Source organism: Lemur catta, chromosome 18 (assembly GCF_020740605.2).
Source record: "Lemur catta isolate mLemCat1 chromosome 18, mLemCat1.pri, whole genome shotgun sequence".
Taxonomy (NCBI): Eukaryota; Metazoa; Chordata; class Mammalia; order Primates; family Lemuridae; genus Lemur; species Lemur catta.
In genome coordinates, this window is record NC_059145.1 from 24,074,557 (window position 1) to 24,100,821 (window position 26,265).

Here is a 26,265-nt window from a genome sequence, read left to right on the forward strand (position 1 = left end):
GATGTCTCCAAGAAGGAGGGGGCGCATGATGGGGCAGGTCTGACCTCTCTCCTCCTGGCAGGCGATTTAGTTTTAGGATATTCCTTTGGCCATGAGGGGGTCCATTCAGTCAGCCGGTTGGGGAGGGGGCTGGGGGCCTTAAAATTTTATTTTAGTTCACAGCTCTTATTATGGTTACTGGGCTTACACTGTCAACAGTTTTGCACTGACCTTAGGTTAAGGATAAAACAAACAAACAAACAACTCACTAAAGGCTACGTGGAGAGCCTTTCCCGAGCTCGCCAGACCACCTGGCCCCAGGACTCTAGTGGCTCTAGTTGTTCCTTCAACTCTCAGCCCCAACACCACGTCCCTAGACAGGCCTCGGCGACTCCAGGGTCAGACCAGCGGCCTCGGTTGCTGTCGTGTGGCGTCAGCTCCGCGAGCCAGTCCTTCCAGCACGCTAGAGCGGCGAATATTCGCTTTGCTGTCCGTCCCCCGGGGCAGTTTAAGCCCCAAGTCCGCGGGGCTCCGGCTCAGCCTTCGCTCACACTCGCGCCCGGGCACCGCACGGCGACAAGGACGCCGGGGCCGGCCTAGCTCCCCGCGCCTCAGGGCCCAGGAAGCGCCCGGGGACCAGCGCGGGCGGGGCGCACGGGCACGTCTGGGCCCGCCCCCTCCTCCTCCTCTTCTTCCTCCCCCTCCTCCTCCTCTTCCTCCTCCTTCTGCCGCTCCCGCCCCTCCTCCTCCGCCCCCCCCCATCCGCTGGCTCCGACTCCCCGCGCGGGTTTCCTGGTTAAGATGGCGTCCCCCGTGGCAGCGCACGCCGGGAAACTTCTGCGAGACCTGGCGCTCCGGCCGGCGTTCCTGTCAGCCCGGTCCCAGGTGAGCGCGGCGCCCGCCTGCCGGGCTCCCCCCGCCTCCCGCTCTCCTCCTGGCCCCCGCGCGCGGCCGCTCGGGCGCCCCACCGCCGGCGGGGACCGCGCCTGAGGCGCAAGAGGGACCCCCGAGCCCCCTTCTCGGGCGTGGGGCCGGGGGCCGCGCGGGGACGGCAGCCCGGGCGCTCCGCGTGTGAACGACTCAGCTCCCGGGAGTCGCCGGCGTCGGTGCCCCCGCTCACGGTGCAGGCGCCAGGCAGTGTACCAGGCACTGGATGCAAGTTCAAGAAAAGTTTCTCCTACTGGGTTTTGGCGTCCTGAGGTGGTATTGTCAGTTTTGCTAGTTCTGCCTTGGAAACGACTCTAACCCTGAGCACATGTTTTTTTGGCCACGTGATAAACATGCCCAGAAACCCAGTCCAGCCCAGGGAGTATTAGTGCGTGAACTTTCTGCAGGCTACCTGTTTTTGCAGCCTTTAGGGGGCCTGGGTGGGTGAAATGCAAGGAGCAGGGAGACAGATGGGAAACGCTCTTCCTCCTCCTTTCAAGGAAAAATCGGTCCTCTCTCTAAAACGCCTCAGACCGTTGGCCCTGTCCATGCCCTCCTTGTTCATGGAGAATAAAACCGAAGAGGGCCAGTGGTGGACGCTGAATAGCTTCGGGAACTTGGCCTCCAGTAGATTTGACCTTCTGCAGATGGCAAGCTTCACAGTAGTTAGAAGGCATTTGGGGAAGTGTTGAATTTGGTAATGACTTGGACTTCTTGTCCCCATAGATGATCTCTTGTCCCCCCAACTGGACTTCTTAGTCCTCATAGATGATCTCTCTCGTTTTAAAGAAAGGACAGTCTGGGGCTCAGCCACTGCAGAGTGATGACCTTGCCTATTTCCCCATTTTTAATTGATGAGAGGCAAATTATCACTCATGCAATTTTAACTAGGATATCCATACTATAGTTTTTCAGAAAATTAAAAAAAAATAGTTACTAATGATTTTTTGAGTTACTCTAAGTTTTGGTTAATTATGGCATCTGTGAGAGTTTTTTTTCCTCTGCTTTCATTTCCTGACTTCCCATTTCTCTGTTAATGTAAATTTAAAAGGTGTTAATACTTATTACTGTAATATCCTTAGTAGGCACTTGACAGTATGGTGAGGTAGCAAAAGGAATGGCAGCTTTGTCTAGTTAAAGATCGCTAATAACTGTTGTAATAGAGTAAGGAGAATACCTCCAGGTGATCAAGTCCTATTCATTATTTAAGTGCCACAAAAAAACAAGAACTAGAGTGCTAACTCGGAGTGTATACTTGAATTGATGAGAAACATGGGGCCCATGGCAGTGAAAACTCAAGAAAAGAAAATAGTTGTACAGAGAAACCTAAAATGCAGAGTGCTTATCTGAAGTATGTTAAGGCTTCTTGTCTAATCAAGAAATACGAGCTTGAACATAACACCAAGAAAATCTGGTTTGTGGTAGATACCCATGGTTTGGCAATAAGACTAGGTAAAAATATGTGCTGGACCTTACTCCATCTGGTTGCTGTGATTTACATACTTGTGTATGATTTGGTATGTGAGTACAAGGCTTAGAAGATGAGAATAATTTTTTAAAAGACAGGAATCATAGACAGTGTCCAAGAACTGGAAATGGACATTAGCAAGATCTAGTCCAACCAGCTCATTTCACAGGTAGAGAAATCGAGGCCTAAAGAAGTTCAATGACTTATTCAAGGTCACGGTGGGAGTTTGTGACAGAGCAGATTCCAGAGTAAAGGTTTAAGTTTCCATTACACCAGACGTGGTGAGTGTAGGTTCCTGTCTGAAAATATATTATGTCAGCATGCCAATTAATCTGCATACCAGTAGTAACTGTATACCATCCAAGTCACTTGCACTATGGATACATTTTTGTTTTGTTTATAAACATCTTAGAATTGGCAATGAAAATAGGTGAGTATTGCTCATGACTTGTAGGAAACTCTATTTTCAAGTTCTTGGGTGCTTCTTAGTATCTGCTTCATGTTGAGTCTGAATTGATACTGTGTCTACCTGGCCCATGGTAGACACTACAATTGAACATAGCCCACTTTTTCCACCAAACTTAAGAAACCTCACCAAGTATCTCAGAAATCTGTTGCCACTCTTGGCCCAGACCTACTTTATACCAGGCCTTGTGAAAAACTGTTGGGTGTACAGAAATAAAAGACCCAGTTTCTGCTTTGAGAAGTAACTTTGGTCTCACAGAAGTGCCCATGGAACGACACTGTATCTACCCCCTCCCTGTGGTTAAATTTAACATTTGACACATATTACTGATGCTTAATGTTACTGAAGTTTTTTTTTTTATTACCTCCGCTCTTAGCTTCACTCTTTTGACTTTTGATTGATGTTACATCCTTAAAGGGTCCCCTTAAGTCATTTCTTATTTTTACATATATATTTTTTTATTCAGCCCATGCCATCTGGCAGGACTGTTCCAGGCCCTGGGATTTGAGATAGTGAATGAGGCAGGCACAGTCCTTGGTCATGTGATACTTTATTTTAATTGAGTGGGCAAGGGTGAGACTATATATAGGCAATAATGATGTTTTCAGCCAGTGACAAATGCTATGAAGAAAATCAAACAGGGTCGTGGGTGGGATAGAGAATGAAAATCTTAGCAGAAAGGTGGGATGATCAGAGAAAAACTATTTGACATTTTTTTTTTTTTGGTTTGGTTTGGTTTAATTTTTTTAATTGAAATATAACACACGGAAAAGTGTGCAATTATAAATGAGCAGCTTGATGGATTATCATAAACTGAACATGCACTGAGGTAACCAGATACAGATCAAGAAACTAATCATCTCACAGCCACCCAGAGGCTCTCTGGTGTTCTTTCCCATCACTACTTCCACCCTGCAAAGGGGAGCCAGTCCCTTAACTTATAATACCACACACTGGTTTTCTTCCTTTTGTCCCTTTATGTAAATGGTTGTACAATATGCACACACATACTCAACAGTATGTTTATGAGATCCTGAAGGTGACTTTGACGTGGGGGCTGAGATGTGAGTGATGAAAAGCAGACAGTGAAGTGAGACTTGAGGAAAAAGTATATTAGGCAGATCGGACAGCAAGTGCAAAGGCCCTGAGGTGGGAATGAGCTGGGCATGTCTAGGCAGTTAAAGAGGGAGAAAGTGGTAGTAGACAAGGTCTGAGAGGTAAACGGGCCAAATCATGTGGAGGCCTTGACCTGCAGGGGCTGGTAAGTAGTTTTTAAGGGCTCAGAGTGGTTAAGTGACTTGCCCTAAATTATACAGCTAGTAAAAAACAGCTAGATCTGAATCCCAGTCGTGGCTGCCTAAGCCCAGGCAGGTAATCACTGTACTGAATGTACTCCCTGTTGTAAATCTAGATGCTACTGGCTTTGAAACTTTTAAGGGAGTGGTGTTCAGTGAACTTAGCCTTCCAGGAAAAGCCTAGCCATTGGTTAAATTCTTTCCAAAGACCCATATCCTGGCAGACAGGGGCCATATTGCTATGTCCAAATAGCCAAGTGAGCAGGGTGCTGTGGCACTTGGTGACATAATACAACAAGGCTACTGCCATGTTTGGCACAGACATGAGCATGTGCTGTCAGTCCAAGAGAAAATCTTGGCTGAGAGCACTGAGTTTGAAATGGTTATTAGTAATTCTATGCACAGTATTGTTGCTTTTTAGGATATTTCCACTTTCATGTCTGGATGAAATTCATGGAGCTGTCCTGTTGTAAGAGGAGCATTGGCTCTCAGGCCCCCAACTTTCGAATCATTGTGTGGTTTTCTATGAAGCTCAGAGCTGCTGTCCAGGAACTTAGAGAGGAATGTGTATTGTTAAAGGAAACTGCTTATACCCTTGCCCCTGCTGTTGTATACTTCAAAAAGAATGGCTCTAGCTTAATTTTCTGCTTTTTCTGGACTGGGAAGAGAAAGATGGATGTGTGGCTTTTAGAAGTAAAGGACTCAAGGTTATGTGCAAGTTCTTATCAGCTAAATGAGGCTATGGAGGCTGCATTGGAAGTTGTGACTTACCTATATCTGCCTTTTTGTCTAGGAGAATAAATATCTGACTTTTTTCTTTTCTTTTTAAATGAAGTACAGCTACAATTCCTGCTGTTAGAAAAGGGAGTCCCTCTCAAATAATTTAGATGTTAAACTATTGACCTTCTGTGTGGGAAAGACCTTTAAGTGATAGCTTGTATCCGAAATTGGTTTTGTTTACTGTAAATGAAGCTTTTCTTTTATGGGTAAGTGATTGAGTCCACAGACCCACAGTAGTGAGAATTTTGCTGCCCTTGCACCCTGGCCCAGTTCTGCAGGCACGAAACCCAGAAAGTCACTGAAATATGGTGTATTGGGGGAGGAAAAGAAATTATGTAAGTAACCTCAGATCATTTGTCCTTCAACTGTCTGTACTGCACAATCTGAAATTGTCATTTGATGCATCGCTTTCTGTTACTTGATGGAAAAGTTACGCCTGAAGAACTTGAGATATTTGTACCTGTTTGAACAAATGATAAAATCAATATATTAATGAAATTTGGAAATTAATACTGGGAGTTCGGCTGGTGGAGAAGGTGGGGGTGATGGAGGAGGCATTCCAGGTGAATGGACTGCATGCAGAAGCCGAGGAGAGAGACCAGGGGGAGGTTAGTTGTTGGGAGCAGTGGAGGACAGAGAGGCAGTGGGTAACAGAAGTTGAGCGATGACGGCACTCTTTTAGGCAGGCAAGAACATGGCAGGAAATAATATAACTCCATAACTGAAAATGAAGCAAATATCATTTATTTAACAAATATTTTCTGAATGCTTGTTGTATACCCAATGCTCAGTTCCCCAAAGGCACAGAACATGTTGATTTAATTCTTCGCTGTAGAGCCAGTACTTAAGAGAATGTAGGGCGGATAGATGCACTTGGTCAACATGGTGGAGTAAATGCAGAGAGAAAGAAGATCCATAGTCCCTACCCTGCAAGGGACTTACAGTCTAGTGGCAAAAATTGGCCTGTGAAGCAATAATACACTACAACATAGCGGGTGCTGCAGTTGAGCTGTGTTCTTATTCTTCCAGACACCATGCTTGCTCCTACCTTGGCTGCTTGCTGTTCCCTGCTTCTGAAGCACTATTCCCCCATCTCTGCCTGATCTCTCCCTTCATTCAGCTTTCTTACTCAGTGTTAATTTCTTCAGACTGGCCTTTCCCTAACTGTTTTACTGATCTCCCCCTCTGTCCAGGGATTCATCACTGCCCCTTTTCTGTTCTATTGTGCTTTGTAACACTGGACTCTACCCGAGGGCGTTTGTTTATTGTGTCTGCCTCTCTCTGCCACAAATGTGAGGATATCAGCTCCATGAGGGCAAGGATTTTTGCTTGTGTGCTGCTGTTTCCCCAGCTGGCCTGACTCGGTGTTCAATAAGCATTTGCAGTATAAATGAATGAGTGGGGTGCACAGAGAAGGGAGAGGCAGGTAAGGGAGAGGAGAATTTGAGGGGTGATGTGGCTAATTTAGGCAAGTGAGAGAGTAAGGAGGGTCTGTAGAAAGTGTAGTGAAAGGGCTTTCAGAATAATGGGTTGTTCTTTGAGCATATATTATGTGATGGACTCTGTACCAAGGAATCTCTGCATATTATTTCTTTAACCCTTACATTACTGCAAGGGAGATTGCACTGTCTCCATGTTTCATAAGCAGTCAGAGAGGCTGCATAGTCACTTGCTTAAAATCACAGGTCCAGAGTCACCTGCCTCATGGCAATACAAACCACTTATGCTGTTAAATCATTAAGCTTTATTGCCGAAGGCTCCCATTTAAGCTGAACCATCCGGTTAAACTGATCGCTTACCTTCCCCCATCTCTTTGCCCTTGAGTGACAGCCACCTGTGGTCATTTGGGCTCCTGCTGACCTGGTGTACTAGTCAGTGGGCACAGTTGCCCTCTCTGGGCTTTTCTCCAACTCCCCCTTTCTTTGACTATGGGGTCTGGAAAACAGAGTAGCAGGGGGCTTAGGACATGAGTTCTGGGTTCAAACTGAACAGAATTCAAATTCTGGATCCTTCATGTTCTTGCTCTGCAACCTGGAACAAATTATTGAACCCGCCTGAACCTCATTGTACTGTTCTTTGAAAAGGGGATGGTTCTCACAGACAGTTAGAAAGATTAAATAAGATGCTTCGTGAGACATTTGGCATTCTGACTAGATGGTGGGCTTACAATGATTATTTGTCTTGCAGTGAATTTGAAGCTAAATTTACTTGCCTTTTTTTTTAAGGCTTTATTGAGCTAGAATGATTTTCTTTTCCCAGATTTAATAAGCATTTATCGTGTGCTGCCATCTCAGGGTGAGTTGCTGGCTTGGTGTGTCCACACATTTTATTTCACTTAATCCTTGCAGCAGCCATGTGAGACAGGAGTGTTGATCTCCAGGTCACATCTGGGGAACTTGAGGCTGAGTGAGCTGAAGGTGTGCCTTCTGGGCTGGATTATCTTCAGGATCCCACAGTTGGGAGGAAGGTCTGGTGGAGCCCAAGGTGGCAGTGAGGAGGGTCACATGGGGAGCTGAATCGCGCCATCCTTGTTGTTGCTCATTCCAGAAGTTTGGCACATCTGTGTAGACTTAGTAGCGATGGCTTCTGGACCTCATGTGCGTCAGATTTGAGGCACGGGAACACCTGAAGAATAGACCGTAGCCACAACATGTACCAAAGGCCAACAGGGACTTGCCCTTCTCTGTTTGCCTAGCACAAAGCACTGCCCTCAAGGTTTTAGGAATGCTGGAGAAATTGTGAAATTTCATTGCCTTTGTAGAGTGAGTGGGTTTGGGGCGATGGTAATGGAGGACTTTGATCAGTGTGCTGAGAATGTGATCCGCTTTCACCCTTTCTGGAAATGATTCCAAAAGAATAGCACTTAAACACTAGCCATGAAAGCACAGATTTCTAGCATTTACTCTAAAATGTATTTTAAAGTTGGAGGGATTGGGCATAACATATGAATTTATATTGGAGACCTGGCAATGCACAAGGACCAGGTCTATGTAAGTTTGGGTTCTGTGGTGGGAGTTGGGGGTCTGGCGTCCCCTGTTCTACCCCTGTCCTTTTCTCCCCTCCCTGGCTCCATTTCCATTTCTGGGCTGTCTTAGTTCCAGGGATGTGACTTGAGGGCACTGAGGATGTTCAGGAGGGCTGCCTTGTAGAGTTTGAGGTGAGAGATGAGGTTTAGACATCAGCAGGGGCGAAATTCTGCTAATCCTTCTGAGCCTGGTATGCAGTTCAGCTTGTTCTTGAGGGTGATGGGGAGCCATGGAAGGGTTTTGGACAGTGAGGTGGCAAGGGCAGTTTGATGTCTTGGAATACTCTTCCTTGGTATAGTGTGGAAAGGGCTGGAGGAATGCAAGGATGCAGATTATTTGAGGGAGTTTTTCACTGATTGAGTGCTGTGAGTAATTATGCCAGGATAATAGGTATACACCAGGACTGAATCGGATTGCCTGGGTTTAAAGGTTGTCTTCAACACTCCGTAGCTTGGTGGTTTTGTGACAATCGCATATTTCATTATAAGATGCATTTTTTTTTTCTTTTTCACATTTCAACATCTCTGAAAGGTGAATGTGTTTTTATTCTTGTGTCATAGATTGATTGGTTGGCTGGTTCCCCCCACCCACCCCAGACATAAAATACATAAAATGGAAGAAGAAGAGGGCTTGGACCAAAATTAGGGTGGTTGCATAGTTTATGGTCCAAACTGGGACACTTTTGAGAGTGAATGTGAGCACTGAATAATTACACTGGGACAATAGGACTGTCCCCGGAAAACTAGTTGTGTAGTTATGTTAACTAACATGGATCAACTGGTGGCAGTGGGGGTGGGAGAGAAAGGTTGACATTATTAAAAAAATAGACCAGATAGTTGCCATGATTTTCCCGCTGGGTTCCCATTTCTGGCCTCTTCCGTCCTCTGCCGTATAGCAAAAGAGTGATAAAAGGCTGTTTACTGTTCCTGAGCAGAGAGGGTGTGAGGACCCCTCTAGTTGTAAAATACCTCCGCTTATTTTTTGCTCATGGAACCATGTCCTCTGTCCCTGTGCCCAGGTGTTCTCTGCACATGTCTTTAGGGCCTCAGAAAAAGAACAGGCATATAAAAGAAGAGAAATAGAAAGACCCATAAATGTGCCAGGCACATTGTTACAAAGCACAGTGAAGAGCTTCCCCAGGCCCCCAGCCTACCTCGCCTGACTTTAATGACATTCTAGGCCATATTGGAGTGAGGCACTCTGGCTTAGTTATTTCCTTCTCTGCTCTCAGTCTTCTGTGGAGGGTGCAGTTGCCTACTGAGGTCTTCGGTTGAAAGAAAGAGACCTACTTGGACTTATCTCAAGGGAAAAAAAGATTTATTGGAAGGGAAATGTTCTAGAACTCAAAACTAATCTTCCTCTGTGTTGGCTCTCCATGCTTTTTTCTTTTTTTTTGCTGTTAACGGGTTACTTATTTACGGTAACATCTCTTTATGACTTTTGCTTGCACCTGAGTTAGGCTGTCTATTCCCATACCCACTCCAGCCTCCTTTCCCCCAATACATCATACAGCTTCTATTATCACCCAGAATTTTATAGTTCTAATAACAAGAAAATCTCACAGGTATATCTCATCCTCGTGCACACAGTTTTGGGTCATGTGCCAGGGGAAAGATTGTCGGTTTTAGGTTAAGTTATCCACCTGCATCTTGTGATGAGTGGGGTGAGGTGGGGAGCTCTGTGGACAGGAGCAGCGCCGTGCCCCCCTCCCACCCCACCCCTGCGGCAGGGCTCTGGGTGCAGTGTCGACAGAGTGGCCTGATCCATTCAGGCACCATTTCATTTTCTGCCCTTCACAAGCTGCTGCCAACTTACCTGTCTTCTTTTCTCCACATTTACATGTTCATGGTTGCTTTGTTTCCTTTTCCCTGTCCTAAAATGTCTGAAGATTCTCTTCCTATTCACCACAGAGTTCAAGATGATGGTGATGTGCCTCATTGTAGACTGTTTTCTTATGATCCCAGTAAAACAGAACTCTGAGGAGAGAATTATGAAGTGGGAAAATGGGGTATCATAGGAATACATCTCATCCGTCCACATAGTTAAGTGAGTATTTCCAAGACCAGTGTAGACAACAGGCTTCATACAGGCCTGAAGTACTTCCTCAGCTTTGCTTGGATAACTCAGGGTCCCTTGGTTCTCCTCTTTATGCTTCCCAAGGAGGAGGATTTGTTGGGGTCCATTTACCACTACTCAGTGAGGAGCTCCCCTTGCTGGGTAGGGCTTCCTTCACATCTCCCGCAGAGGCTGCTGGCCCCCTCGGGTTGCCTTGGTGGCAGTTAGCTGGGACTGAGGTGGAAGCGTTCATTTCACTCACACCATTAGTAGGGAGATCATATATTTTATCTTTAAAACTGGGATATACGTTTGAGAGTAAAAGGGAACACAGTTAATACTCTTGCCAGTATCATAGGCATAAACCAGAACTGGAGTCAGACTGTCTGGGTTCAAATCTTGCTTTTAATGATTTGTTATTTTATGAAAATTACTTTCATGCTTTATCGTAAGAAACAATTTCACATTTCAACATCTCTGAAATGCAGTTGTCTTTACACTTGTGTCATAGATTGTTTGGCAGGTTTTTTCCCCCATTGGTATGTAAAAGTGGTACATCTTACAATTATTGCTGACTTAAATTTGATAAAACTTGGTAATTTCTCTGTGCCTCAACTTCCTCATCTGCAAAATGAGAAGAGTTATATTGTTATACAACTCTCAGAGTTGTATTGAGAATTAAATGAGCTCATGCATGTAGTCTTAGAACTGTGCCCTAAATGATCAATACATGCCAGTTATTGGTTTTGGTATTACTATCACTAAATTAAATGTCATGGAAGTTTTATTTTCATAAAAAGCCTCCTTTGATGTTTTCCCTGCCTTGCCTCTAAATCCCCTCGACCTTACGACTCACAACGGAAATTAAGAGCAAAGTAAGGTCAGGTGTGGTGGCTCATGCCTATAATCTCAGCACTTTGGGAGGCCGAGGCAGGAGGATCGCTTGAGCACAGGAGTTTGATGTTGCAGTGAGTTGTGCTGATGCCACTGCACTCTAGGCTGGGCAACAGAGTGGGACCCTGTCTTCCAAAACAAACAAACAAACAAAAAGAAACAACAACAAAAAAAAAACCCCAAAAGCAGTGACGTAAGTCCAGAGTAGGGAATTAGAAGAGTCAGAATGGGAAAATGACTTGGAAAAAGAGAGTGGCTCCCCCGTCATGCCTTGAGTGTGCTCAGAAGTGGAGGAATCAATTAACATCTATCGGGAAAAGGACTTTCTTGCACGCACAGCATTGATTGGAAGTAGAGATCCACATTTTAGCTTTACTAGAAAGTGTTAAGGTTTTCTTCTTTTCACATTTTTACAAGGAGCTGTCTTTATCCTTTGCTTCTGCTTGTGCCCTCCTACCTGCTGTTGAGATGCTACCTCACACCACCTGGACTTGGCAGGACTTATTTGGGTTAACTTACCATTGAAAGGAAGGGTGGAAACCACATTTAATATGCATTCTCATTCCAGCCTGAGGGCTTACGTAGGTCTTTTAATAAATTGTACAAAGAAAGCAGAGAGTTATTAATTATTTTTGATTAAGAGAATAAACTATTAATGAGGAGTGTTTCTTTGTTAAGATTCAGAGCTCTTTTAAAGTGATGTATTATTAAAATTGAAAACCAACAATGCAGGGAAAAGAAAAATGAATTTTTCAGTTTTTAACTTTTTTATAATTAACATGAAAAAATAAATGGGCTATTTGGCACATTAGAAAAACGAGGTAAATTTTGAGCTGGTAAAGTTGGAAAAGGATCATCCTCACTAATTTACAAATGCTGCAGAAGGACTGACTGGCCGAGTGTTGAGTTGGAAATGGAGGTAGCAGGCTTGTGACTGCTCCTGGTGAGTGTAATGCATCCTTTCATTTTTGTTTGATGTGAGTTTATGGTGAGACTTTTACGAGTGCTATAAAATAGATTTTATGACTATATTTTATATAAAATATAATTTTAATATGGGGAAACTTACAGAGTTAAACTTTATATAGAGACAAGAGAAAAATACTAAATTTCCTTTTTCATTAAAGGGCCCCAGGTGAGAATAGTTAGTAATGGTATTGCATTTTTCTTAATATTGGCAATATATCAATAATGTTATCCTTACGGTAGTCCATGAGTCACGGTGTTCTTGTCTTGGAAATATACTGTCTTGTGCTACAGGATGAATCCTTTTCCTCCTGCATACTTCAGAGTCTGTCTTTTTAGGTCAGAGAAGAATCCCTTTCTTGGAACTTTGAAGTTTGAAATAAGCAATAGTCATAATTGAAGTAAAATTAATTATTAAGGCAAAGGAGTGTTTTCATGATCGAATTTTGGAGTGTTGAGGGAGGTAGCAAAGCAACTGCTTTTCTGATTCCAAATCTGGATCAGCAAATGCCTTTTATGTCTCTGAGACCTTGCTTTTCAAAGCTTCTAAAGGTACTAAAAATAGGAATGTGCATATTTTTTAATTTAAATTTTTTTATTATTTATTTTTTATTGTAGTAAAATAGATATGACATAAAATTGGCCGTTTTAACCATTTTACCATTTTAACCATTCTCTGGCATTAAGTATGTTCATATTATTGTGCAGCCATCACCAACATCCAGTTCCTGAACTTTATTCATCTTCCCCAACTAAAATTCTGTACCTATTAAACACAAACTCTCCAACAACGCCCCCCCCCCCCCAGCAAGGCAACCACCATACTACTTTTGGTCTCTATGAATTTGACTCCTCTAGGAACCTCATCTAAGAGGAGTCAAACTAGATCTGTCCTTTTGTGACTGGCTGATTTTATTTAGCATTATGTCTTTAAAGTTCATCCATGTTGTAACAGGTGTCAAAATCTCCTTTTTTAAGGCTGAATAATATTCCATGGTATCCATACCATTTTGTTTATTCATTCATCAGAGAACACTTGGGTTGCTTTCACCTATTGGCTATTGTGAATAATGCTATGAACATGGGTGTACAATAAATACATATTTTATGTTAATGTTCACCTAAGTAGAAATGTTGTCTGTTGTATAGTTTGGGCTACATGTTCAGTTTCCCATGTTCAGTTAAAATGTCTATTAAGGAACGTCTTTCTTGATAATATTCTGTTAAATATTCATATGCATTTATTCTTCCAATGGGTATTTGTTAAATGCAACATAGATGCACTACTGGGCCCAGTGGATGGTGGGTTGGTAGGAAGCTTGGGGATCTGAGACAGTTGCTACCTTTAGGGAACTTATAGTCCAGTTTGTTGGAGACTGATGTGAAATGAGCAATTATAGCGAGAGTGTCTGGTGCTGTGAGAGGGGTCCCCAGCCCTCTGAGGATACAGTGAGTCCTCACTTAACATCACCAGTAGGTTCTGGAAACTGTGACTTGAAGTGAAACAACATATAACAAAACCAATTTTTCCATAGGCTAGTTGATATAAACAAGAGTTAAATTCCTACAACATATTTCTGGTCACAAAAACATTATCAGACTTACAAATAAAGACCAAAACTCTTCTAATATTAAATATGGAAGTAAATGTGAGCTATAGATAATTTCAGGAAGATTGATAAGAACAAGATAATGATTTGTCCGACTTTTGGTGACTCAGTGAGTGGTGGTGGTTGTGGTGGTCGGGGGTCAAATCAAGGAGTAACTGTTTGCCAAGTGAAAATTGTAACGAGCACCTCCTGCCACCGTGCAGTTCAAAAACAAGCAGTAACAAATAGTGCCTCGCTAGCGCTTTTGGACTGCATCGTTTACTGTCCTGCATTTGTATGATTGTTGTAGACTGGACGTGTGTCAATCATTCATATTCATTCATGCATTCATTTTCCAACCCACTTATTCCAGCTCGGGGTCTCCAGTGGCAGGAGTCCGTCCCAGTGGCTCAGGGGCCAGGGTGGAACCCACCCTGGACAGGCTGCCGACCCACACCAACCCTCACTCAGATGGGGACCATGTAGACATGCCAGTTAGCCTTACAGGTACAGCTTTTGGTTGTGGAAAAAAACCGGAGAGGACCCCAGGAGAACCTACACAGATGTGGGGTCCTGGCTGGGAAGTGTTTTTTTTTTTTTTTCCTCAATGTTATAACAAAATAACGTGGAACAAAATGATGTTATTCGAGGATCTACTGTACACCTATATTGTTTCTCATGGACTCACCTGCACAATGGATATAAATAGTGTCTGGATAACCTCAAGTAGGGCATGTGTAAAAATAGACACCTGGCATTTACTAAGCACATTCTGTGGGCCAGGCCTGGTGCTGTGCCCTTGAAGAGGACAATCGCATTGCGTCCTCGTGACAACCCTAGGAGGTAGGTATTATTATTGCCGTTGCTAAGCTCATCTTAAAGTGGAGCAAATTGTGGCTGAGATTTGAAACAACTTCATGTTGTCACAACTGTTGCCCTGCACAACTGCACAGGGTTCATTGCATTGTGCCTGTTAGGAATTGTGTCCCCCACAAAATTCCTATGTTGAAATCTGATCTCAGAACCTCGGAATGTGACCTCACCTAGAGATAGAGTCTTTATAGAGGGAAGCAAGTTAAATTGAGGTCATCACTTTGGGCCTTAATCCAATATGACTGGTGTCCTTATATAAAGGGAAAATTTAGACTCAGGCACACGTGAAGATGAAGGGCGAAAGCTATGTGAAGATGCAGGTAGTGATTGGGCGATGCTTCTACAAGCCAGGAGCACCAACAGTTGCCTGCAAACCACCGGAATCTAGGAGAGAGGCACGGAACAGATTCTCCTTCACAGCCCTCAGAAGAAACCAACAGTTCCGACTCCTGGACTATGAGACAATAAGTTTCTGTTGTTTAAGCCACCCAGTCTGTGGTACTTTGTTATGGCAGTCCTGGGATACTATACACATGTCAATGAACTTCGTGTACTCTGTACATCTGTGAAGAATGAGAGTGACAAATGTCCTATATAGGACGTTTATAGGACATTTATGATTATAAAGGAATTATATGAAAATAGTTTTGATCTCACAGAACTCCAGAACTAACCTGCATTGAAACAATGAAGGTGTTGATCAAACATATCTGAAATTATTTGACCATATGATCCTTTGCCTTTCTTAGACTTTCTGTGAACTTTGCCTGGAGATGCATGCTTGTCTAGCTGTGTGGAGAGCTAGCTCGTGAACCCTGGCCATGAGTTGTCTTGCTTTATTGCTGCTTATACTTGTGTTTGAACTAAAACATTGTTTGCTACTACATTATTCACCAGTGTTGGATGTGAGAAGCTCTGACCATTTGTGAATGTGAAATCACCTTAAGACAGAAGAGTTGCAATTGGGAAGAATATTCGAAGGATTGGGGCCCAGGCATTGATGCCTTTCCCAAAAAGAAGTTCTAGAAATATTTTAAACGGCAGCAAGAAATTAGAATAAATGTGAGGACTATTCATTCAAATATGTCAATTCTGTTATTTTTAATTTTGCTTTTAAACAAAAATCCCAACAAACCCCATTATTATTATATTTTAAATTTCACTTAGTTTTTAACCCAATTATTCAGATAGCTCATGCAAAGTTAAGCAAAAAAAAAAAAAGCTACATTTTAATACTTTTGTTACAGGCTTTTTGAAAAACAGTTACATAACTTAATCCAGCTGATTTTGTAATCAGAAGGGTAACACCAAGTACTGTTTTTCTTCAGCAGTGTAAAGTTGAAATTTAAGAATAATCAGCATGCAATCAAAAGCTGATTATAAAGGAACAATAATGAACATAAAAGTGAAATCACTTCCAAGGGTTATAATGAAAGGGAAAAAAAGGAATAATAGCTGTAGTTGAAAGAGGAGAGTGATAAAAAGAGGGTATGGTTATGTCAATAGGCAAATAGTGGGTGAAAATCAGCCAGCAATGATGTTCCATGGAATTCTCAACCAGTTTTGGGGAGAATGGGGGAAACAGACCTTGTAAGACCATAAAAATCCATATAATTATATAGATTTACTGCATAATTTCCTAGATGACAGATGAAGTCATCTAGGAAAAAAATCATTTTGGGTTTTTAGGAATGAATCACATCTCTGGTCTAGTTGTTAGCAGATAGTATGGAGAGAAAAGGTTCAGTTGTGTCAGTTTCTGGCCGACACTGATTGACCGTGTGGCTGGAGGTGAGACATTCAAGTTCTCTGAGGCTTAGTTCCTTTATTAAACTCTGTTTAACATTGATTGTACCTCTGTTGTGTATCAGATCTTGTGCTATGTGCTAGATACGTACATAACTTTGCAAAATGGCTGCTAAAACAGTGCTTTCCAGAGTGTGAGGTGTGTCCACTGGCAGGATACGAGACTAATTTAGATAATGCAGGGATACAGCGTCAGATACCAATGAATCACAAGGTACTGTATTCATTGGCATTCTCTTTTAAATGTCTTTGAAACCTTAGGATTTTGTCAAGCAGAATTTTTCAGTTCTGTGCCAGTATGCTTTTACGACCTTCAGCTTAGGACTTTGTACCTCAAATAGCCAGAATTGAGTCCCTTTCATTTTTTTATTATATTGATATTACCTTCCATTTACAGGAACAGTACAGGTAGTGATCTAAAGTATCCTTTTAAAATAAGTGTCTTTAAGTTAAGTCAAGCATCATAAAGAAATTAATACTGGTGTTAGCATTCTGTGGACGTAGCAAGAATTGTATGTGAGTGAACGTTGTTTGGGGAACCTTAGACCAGAGAACTCTATGACTTCTCCTAGTTTGTGTTCCCTGGCAGCATCCTGAGAAAAGGATTCATGTGAAAGTGAGTTTTTGGGGAGGTTTTCCCAGAAAATGCTGGAAGAGGGTTGAAAGAATTTGAAATAGCAGGGGAAGGAGGCTGAGAAGGGTGTGTTATCAAGGTAAGGGTGACTTTGCTTAATTCCACAGGGAAGCCATGGAGACAGTGTAGGTTATACCTCAGAGTTGTAGTTAGGGGCAAGGGAGTTGAGGTATTTATACACCCTCATCCTTCCCACAGGGATGTAAATTCCCAGCACTTCTGGTTCTTTATGTGCAAGGGCATGTTGGCTTCAGCACCCTGGGACAGAGAGGCACCGGGCTGGTGTCGGAGTGAGAGCACACAGTGAGTCTGTGTGTAGAAATGATGAAGGGATCTGAGGCCATGTGGCTGGGAGCACTGAGGACGTCTGCTGCAAGTCTCTTCCATGTGTAAGGTGACATGTAAGCCACTTATTAGCTTTGTGCCTTGGACAACTGGGTTAACCCTTCTGTGTCTTGATTTCTTCATTTAGGGTAAAATAATACTAGTACTGCCTTGGGGTTTTCTGATATTTAAATATCAATATTATTGATTTAACATTTCTCTTTTAAGTCTACTATTTTGAAAAATTTAAATCCACATTTGAGCCTCCTTAAGTAATAGTATCTATGCAATTATGGGCTTGATAAATTATTGATATATGTATATTTTTCCTAAGGTACATGACTATAAAATACACAGAAGAGAGCCCAGATAGAGCTTTCTTTAGAAAGCACTCATGCCAGAAACTGTGATCTGTTAACTAAAGCCATCTCTCCTTTTCTCTGTGACTGTCCTGGATTTCCCAGCCTGCCTCACAGCTGGGCATGGCCATGTGGCAGCACTAGAGCAATGGAACGTGGGTAGAAGTGCTGAGGGCCAGTTCAGCTTATAAAGAACTCCTATATGGTTCCTTTATGTTCCTTTCCCTTCCTGTTGGCTGAGATGGTAATGACCAACTGAATTTGGAAGTCATGTGGTCAAGATGGCAGAGCTTCTGTTACCTGGGTTCCTTAACAGCCCCCATGGAGGAGAGCCACCCTACCTGCATGTCCACCTTCTCAGGACTGTGACTTTAGCAAGAAGGACAGTTGTGTTGTGTTGACCCACTTTGTGTTTGGGCTTATTTGTTACCATAGCCTATTGTACATGAACTGATGCAGAGCTCAAAAAACGTTGGCTAAAATCACACATTGTGTGGCCTTGAGCCAATTGGTTTACCTTTCTGAACCTCAGTTTCCTAATTTGTAGAATGTGAATAATTAGTGTGACTTCAAGGGTAGATGTGAGCGTCAAAAATAGAGATGAGGAGTTGTTAGTGAAATGAGAAGAGCTTCACACAGACAAGAGGTTTTTCTGGTCTTCCGTTTGTGGCTGTAAAGCGTAAGGATTGGGGCTACTGTGTCTTTGCAGCTGGTGTTGGAGGGGCAGTGCTACTTGGCTGCCATTCTCACCTCTGAGGTTCCTCTAAAATGTAACCATGTGTACAGGCTTCCTGCTTCCTTCTCCTCATTACATACACTAAGTGTGGCAAACTGGAGGGGCAGGAGGTGGCCAACATTTGCCTCGGTGTGATACACAGACTACTGAGGGCACTAAGAATGATTTTAAGGATACTCAGGTAAACATTTAAATGTTAAGAGTAATGCATTGTATATTATGAAAAAATATATAAGTAGCATTCTAAACCTGTATTTTCACAAATACTTATTCCTTAGGATGAGGCTATAACATAGATATTTAAGGAAAATGTACACAGTAGACTTAAACAATTTAAGTAAGGAATTATACCGGCAGTAAGCACCTGTAGTGAAAATTATGGAAGTTGGTATGTGGGTGACCTGAAGTTTGGGAAGCACTAAAATAGATAGAATCTAGTATATGCCACCTTTAGTTCATATGTCTTTAGTTTGTTCATGCAGCAAATAAATTTGAATATTTACTATGACCTAGTGACATTTTTAGGTACCAGGATACAACAGAACAAAACATAACTCTTTGTTTATTGTCTCTCTTTTCTCCACTAGGAAGAAGGTAGAGATTTTTGCCTTGTGGAGATGACATACTTATTATACTATTAAGAAAAATAAGGCAGGCATGAAAGGAAGGAGGTGTGGGTAATGGGCTGTACCTTGAATTAGGTTGTCAGGGAAGTAGTTGTCCATAAGGTGATAGTTGAGCAAAGACCTGAAGGAGATGAAAGAGTGAGCCATGGGGGAATGTGGGGAGAGGGTGTACCAGGCAGAGGGAGCAGCAAGTGTAGAGGCCCTGAGATGGGGGCATGTGCCTGGCATGTTCAAGTAACAAGCAGCCTGTCTATCTGGGAGGGAATGAGTAGGGGGGAAGAGAGAGGAGGAGTTTGGAGAGATGGGTAGTTGAGATCCATCCAAGTTGCATTTATCAACAGTTCCTTTTCATTGCTGAGTAGTATTCTGTGGTATGTATATACCCCAGGTTGTTTCATCTTCCACCTACTAAAGGACATTATGGTTTTTTCCAGTTTTGGGCTATTACAAATAAAACTACTATAAACAGTCATGTAGAGGATTTTGTGTGGACATAAATTTTCATTTCTTTGGGGTAAAGGCCCAGGAGTGCCATTTACTGGGTCATATTTTAAGTATATGTTTCATTTTTTTAAGAAATTGCCAAACTATTTTTCGGAGTAGCTGTTCCATTTTCATTCCTGTCAGCAATGTATGAGAGATCCACTTTCTCTGCATTCTTGCCAGCATTTGATATTGTTACTTTTCTTATTTTTAATTTTAGTTGTCCTAGTTGGTATATAGTGATATCTCATTGCAGTCTTAATTTGCACTAAAACCTAGAGAAGTCGAACATCTTTTTATGTGCTTATTTGCTATTCATGTATCTTCTTCATTGAAATGTCTCTTCATGTCTTTTGCCTATTTTCTAATTGGATTGGTTTTTTATTATGTTGAGTTTCGAAAGTTCTTTATATGTTCAAGATACTAGTCCTTTGCCAGATATATGGTTTGCAGATATTTTCAGTCTGTTTCTTGTCTTTTCATCCTCTTAACAGAATGTTTCACACAGCAAAAGTTTTAAATTTTGATGAAGTCCAATTTATCCATTTTTTTCGTTGATGGATCAAGACTTTGATGTCATATCTAGGAACTCTTCACTAAGCCCTAGATCCACAAAATTTTCCCCCATGTTATCTTCTAAAAGTTTTTATAGTTTTACATTTAAATCTATCCATTTTGAGTTAATTTTTATATAAGGTGTGAGGATTAGGTTCAGGTTAGTTTTTTTTCCTATACATATCCAATTGCTTTTGCATCATTTGTTGGCAAGCTATCCTTCCTCCATTGAATTGATTTTGCTTAGAACACTTTTAATTCCTCTGATGGAATTTTAGAACTGTTAGATGTCTTTGACATCATTTCTTACATGATAAAGCAACTGAATTGCGGAGAAGTTAATTGTGGGAGACAAGCTTTGCTGCCTTTAACAAAGCTTTGGACTTCTATTCTGGGCACTCTCACTTCTAATTCCAGTGGGGTAAATGTATTTGGGTCTTCAGATATTTTGTTTTGGATATAAACTCGGTGGTTTGGTGTCTCTATGTAGTATTGCTGGATTTTTAAGGTTTTTTTCGAGTCAAGGACTATTTGAGATTCTGGAAAGAGAAATTGAATTTGGCTTAATATTGCCATGGACTCTGAGCTGATAAAGCCAGGCTGAGCTCTTCTATCCTCGTGCATTAAAAGAGATATTACTCTCAAAACTTGGTATTTTGGTGAAATCAGTTTATATAGTTTCTAGTTAAAAGCCTTTTCCCTACAATTTGAAGTGTAATGGACCACAGGAACCCAGAGAATGTAACTGTAAGTGATAATTTTGGTAACATTTACAGCATGTTGATCAAATAAAAAAATGCTGAAGTGGGTTTGGGGGGTTGATAATGGATTTGTTTCTCTCAGCCTCGTTTCTCTGGGTCCCTTAGGAAAAAAAAACTGACAGAAATTGAAGTTTTCCTTGACTTTCTCAAGAATCCCACACATAGATTGTAATTCTGCTTCAACAGTGGTTTATAGAATCTTAGGAATGTAATGAACTCTGGAAATGATTCAATCAACACAGAAGCTAAGGCCATTTTTACATGAGCAATGAAAACTTGTATATGGTCATTGAGAATACAAATCCATGCTGAGTTTTTTTCTTTTTTTCTTTTTTACACTAGAGTATGGCAGTTATACAGAATCAAGTCGTTGCTTTAAAGACTTTGTTTTCATTCAGCTTTTATAGCGAATACTATAACTACGTAGTTTGGTGGGTTCAAACCACTGGCTCTCAAGGCAGACTCCTGAGTTCTAATCATGGTCCTGACCTTGCTAGCTCTATGTTCTCAGGCAGGTTACTTAAATGCTCAGAGCTTTCTTTTCTTCATGTGTGAATTAAGGAAACACAACAGGGGTATTGTAAAGACTTAAAGAGCTAAAGACCATGTTGGGTATATAGTAAGTGTTCAACAAATGGTGATGGTGGTGATGGTATTAATAGTACTAGTTTGGTTAGTAATGATAGTAATATAAATAATACATTTTGTCTTTTTTATTAATAAGTTGAATGTATAGATTTTCTTTATATCATTTTACAAGTGGTTTCTTGTAAGGTTGCATTACATGGTACGATTTCTTAAAATCGCAAGCTAAATAATCAGATAAATATCACACAGAATTTACCAGTTTGGAAAGTAAGAATCCATTCTTACTGTCTGTGATAGTCTCCCTTTGATGATATTCTCTCTGGATCATCAGAAGGGTGTTTTAGAGAGAAATAGTGGTACCACATTGTAAATGTACAATCTACACATTATGGACATTATTCTCCCCTTTCTTCCTGCATGTGGACTCACATGCAAACACAAACCCCCATGTTCTGACCACACTGAACTATGAGGTCCCTTCAAACACTGGATTGGATGTCCTTCTGTTTGCACATTGTGTTTTCTCTACTGGAAATAAATGCCTTTTGCTAACATCTCTCCATGTCATGTTCAAGATTCAGTCCAAATAGTACTTCTCATGATGTGTGTCCTTATTTCCCACTGGTATAACCCCCCAACCCCTCCCAGCAGTGGCTGAGTTTCTTTGATCTTTTTTTTTTTTTTTTTTATCTCCAGCATCTAGCCCATGGTGGCTCTGTAGAATGAATATGTCCAGTTGCTGGTTAGAAAAGGCTTATATTTTATTGAAGGCAAGGAGTTTTCTTTTTTTGATGAATGATTAGTAAATTCTTTAAATTCTTCAGGGACAAAGTTTGGACATCTGGATGGCATCATCAGAACTTGAAAAGTTGAGAGAATAATTTTATTTCTTATTTAATGAAAAAGTGCCCATGAATAACTGATAAAAATTTAATTGAGAGAATAATCAGATATTGCCTCCAGCCATCTCTCCCTCTACCCTATGTGAAAAACCAATTACTTCACCCTTTTACCTGAGGAGCTCTTTAATCAGTGTGATTTGGACTAGGATGGAGAATTTAAGATTTGATAGTTTAGTACCTGTTTTTAATTTTCAGGGCTGGGAGCTTCATGCTAAATCTCTACTTGGCACTTTTTTCTATATTATTTACATTTATTAGAATGCTTTTCATTGTGGTAGAGTTTATTGTACTAAATGGCAATATTGCAAATAAACATGAGCTTAGTTGGAGAAGCTTTTTGTCCTAATGTGAGGTCAGCTACATAGAGGACATAGAATATTTGAACTTGTTTTTGTTTTTGCTGTTCTAATCATAGCTTTGTTTTCAGTTTCCAGTAATCAGTGTCTACTGATGTTTTAATTAATTTCATGGCATGAAATAACGGAATGAATGACTCAATGAGATAAGAAACTAGCTGGGTGTGGTGGGTGCACCTGGAGTTCCAGCTACTCAGGAGGCTGAGGCAGGAAGATCTCTTGGGCCCCAGAGTTTGAGGCTGTAGTGAGCTATGACAATGTCACTGCACTCCAGCCTTGGATGACAGTGAGACCCCACCTAAAAAAAAAAAAAATATTTGAGAGGAGAGGACAACAGAGTCCAAATCTAGTCTTTTCCAAAATATTTCATTTGTTTGTATGTAAAACCTAATTATTTCAGGGAAACCCTTTTGATTTAAAAAAAAAAAACCTTCTTGTTTTGTAGTTATCTGGATATTTTATGCCCTTTTGCCCTACGATTCTGGCTTTTTCTATTACTAGTCTATTAAGGTTTTATCAGCCAGCTCAAAATAGGATGTCGTCTAGCTTGACAGGTAGCATTTGGCTTTATGTATATGGAAACTTCAGTTCTGATAGGAATTCGAGATTTTTTAAAAAACTGTTTTTGAATACTAATATTTTGAGGGTACCAGGTTGCTGACGTAAGGTGACTGGTATAAAAACATAGGTAGTATTGGGGAAAAATCTGTGTATATCAAGTATTTGAGATATCTGATCTAAAACAGATGATATTATATCTTTTCTAATTTTATTTTTGATTTAGAAAATTTAGCTTGCACTTACTACAAAAAACTTAGAAAAATACAGAAGAATATTAAAAGGCCATGATGATAACCTATTATCACTTGTGCTCTAGAGAAAGCTGTTGTGAATAATAGCATGGAATTTTCATTATTTTGCACATGTGCATTATGTATGTATGCAGTTTCTTTTAAACAAAAATAAGATCATACTAATTAGATAATTCTGTTTGTTATTTTCTTCCCACTTGACATTAAATCAGGAGTACTTACCTGTGCATTAAAGTTTTTTACAAATATTTATGATGCCAAAGAATTTAGGGGAATAGGAGGCTGTACTCACGTAGATGTCATTGTTTATTTTGTCATTTCCTTATTAGTGGGCATTTGTGTTGTTCCTAATGTTCCACTGTTTAGTGCTGTGATGAATATTCTTGAACATAAATTTCTGTTTACTAATCAAATAAATTCTTGAGATATTCTTTCTGATTGCCCTCTAGAAAATCTGTACAAATTTATATTTCTACCTGTGGTGGTTAATAATAACAACAACAGTGATAATGGCTGTTTATTGACAGTTTATTATATACCAGCCACTTCCTATCTCAAGCACTTTGTGTGGATTAACTCATTTATTTTTTACAAAACACTAGCCTCCTTTTAGAGATAAGGAAATCAACTTGCAGTTTATGAGAATATATGTTTTGTAGTACCTTGACCAACATCAAATATGATATTTAGGAAAAAGTTCTCCAGTTTATTAGATGTGAATAAAATCTCTCACCGTTTCACCTTACATTGCTGTACTACTACTTAGACTATATAATTTTTTTCATCTACCAAAACCCAAATATTACTATCTTCCTCAGCCTTACGAAGAAATTTGTTCCTGAAAATCTTCTAGGACAAATTCTAAATTCTCATCAGTCAAAAATATAGTTAACTGTTAATTTCAGTAGGAAACTTTTGAATGCATGGCTAAATGCCAAAGTTAGTACCAATTTATGTTAAATGACATTAAATTCTCTTAAAAGACACATTTTCTTTAGGAGTTAGTCATCATAACATAACATAACATAATGTGACAGTATCCTTGCATTATTTACCCTGTAATGGGCCTGCTATGTATGTTTCTTCAGCTTTTTTCTAGCTTTACATACAATGCACTTAATATTCTATTTGCCAAGTATTCATTTAATACTCAATGTTTATGTAATTGAAACTTTAATGCAAGCCTCATTCAAGAAAACCATAAACCATACAGAAAAAATCAATGAAACCACTGGAAGCGATACATGAGATAATCAGTATTGCAAACTAGCAGACGACCGGCACACTTAAATCAAACGTACAAGGATAAGGCTGTTTGCATTTCCCAGCTTTCAGCTGCTCACAAGGCATGAGGGTTCTAAAATGATCCTTGTAAATGCAAATAAATGCCATGTAAGTCGAACAAGGTTTGTTAAATGAAATTCCTGATTAAGTCAAATTCTAGTAACCTGTTGGATGTATCTGAGGGTCTTACAGTGTTATAAATAATGGGATTGGGTAGAGGAACTGAAGTTGATTTCATGCCCTGTTGCTCAGTTAAACATTTTAATTGAGTTTTGCCAAGGGAGGGTTTGGAGCAAAGAGACCAAGTGATTAGATTGCAATTTTTCTGAAGAGCACTTTGGCCATTGTATGCAGAGTAGACTATAACTGGCAAAAGTAGAGTTGGTGAAACCGGAGTTAGGATGCTGTTTGGAGAGTCAGGTGGAAAGACCCAAATGGGAGCCTGAGACCACCTGGATCAGGATAACATGAGATACCTGTTAAAATGCAGATTCCTGGGCTCCCTTAGATATCATCTGTGGGTAAAGCCCAGGAATCTGCATTCTAAGGAGTTGCTCACAAAAACCTCCCACATTAATGTTTGAGAACCATTGCACCAGCAATCTCTGCGGTCCATTTTAGCTCTGGCATAGGAAAAAAAAAAAAACTCCAAAACACTTGGGTCTGTTGTGTGAGTTTTTCAATAAAGAAAAAGATACTTGAATATATTTCCATGAGAACTCGTTTCAAAGTGTGTTTTGAAGAAATAGGGACCATTTCTTGGACACTGAATAGGTATTAGGCATAGTACTAATTGCTTTAGTTCTTCCTTCCTTCCTTCCTCCCTCCCTCCCTCCCTCCGTCTCTCTCTCCCTTCCTTCTTTCCCTCCTTCCTTCCTTCCCTCCCTCTCTTTTTTGTTTCTTAAACCTCTCATAGGGGAGAGGAAGTTCCTCCCACAACCCTTCCATCAGGCTTCCCCTCAGTTGTCAGTGGTGAAGATTAGGTCATATGCTCATTGCTGAACCAGTCACTGGCAAAGATGTGGAAGTCTCCATCATTGGCTGAGCTGATGAATGGTTTAGAAAAAGATACTGGGGAATCACTTACAGTGTCCATTATGACTGTGTTCCTGATGAGTGGCCAAGCTAGGATTTGAACCCTTCATCTGTCCATGAAATTTATCCTAAGACATACAGCTTCCCCAAATATCTGTCTGCTTGCTATAAAGCCTTCCAATTGTATTGATTTTTTGACAGAGTTAGACTTCGATGGCCAGTGATCCCCAAATTATGTTCAGGTATCCACTTGTTGGCTGGCTTTATTGACAAAGCTTGTCTATCCCTCAGCTCTGAGGGCATCTCCTGACCCACAGAGCTCCTAGCTAAGGCAGAAGGACTTCATTTGCATTCAGCTGTGTGCTGCCCTACAGCAGTTTAAACAGCTGCACACTGTCATCTAAGAGATGAAATGCCAAGTGTAACTACAAGCTGGAAATGTGTTTATGTACATCAGCTTGGAAACAATGCAGGGGGCAATTTCTGAGCCTTTGCAAGGGGGGGGGCCCAGCCCAAATAGGGCCACTAAATGCCAGGTACTGCAATTGCATTTTCTCTTTGACACTCAACAGCAATCTTGTGAAGTATGTACTAGCATTATCATTATCTATCATTATCCTTATTTTACAAAAGAGGAAGCTTAAAGAGGTTAAGTAGTTTGTCTAAACTCACCCAACTTGTAAATG

At 40.9% G+C, this 26,265-nt stretch overlaps 1 protein-coding gene across 1 annotated transcript in view; it reads left to right on the forward strand.

The window, feature by feature from the left end:
* The first annotated feature begins 723 nt into the window (after positions 1–723).
* The window catches only part of SUCLG2 (succinate-CoA ligase GDP-forming subunit beta), a 257,611-nt gene continuing 232,069 nt past the window's right edge, over positions 724–26,265 (forward strand). Inside the window, exon 1 of the mRNA XM_045530945.1 lies at positions 724–864. Coding sequence (XP_045386901.1) covers positions 781–864 — 84 coding nt within the window. The 5' untranslated portion in view covers positions 724–780. The remainder of the gene's footprint in view (positions 865–26,265) is intronic.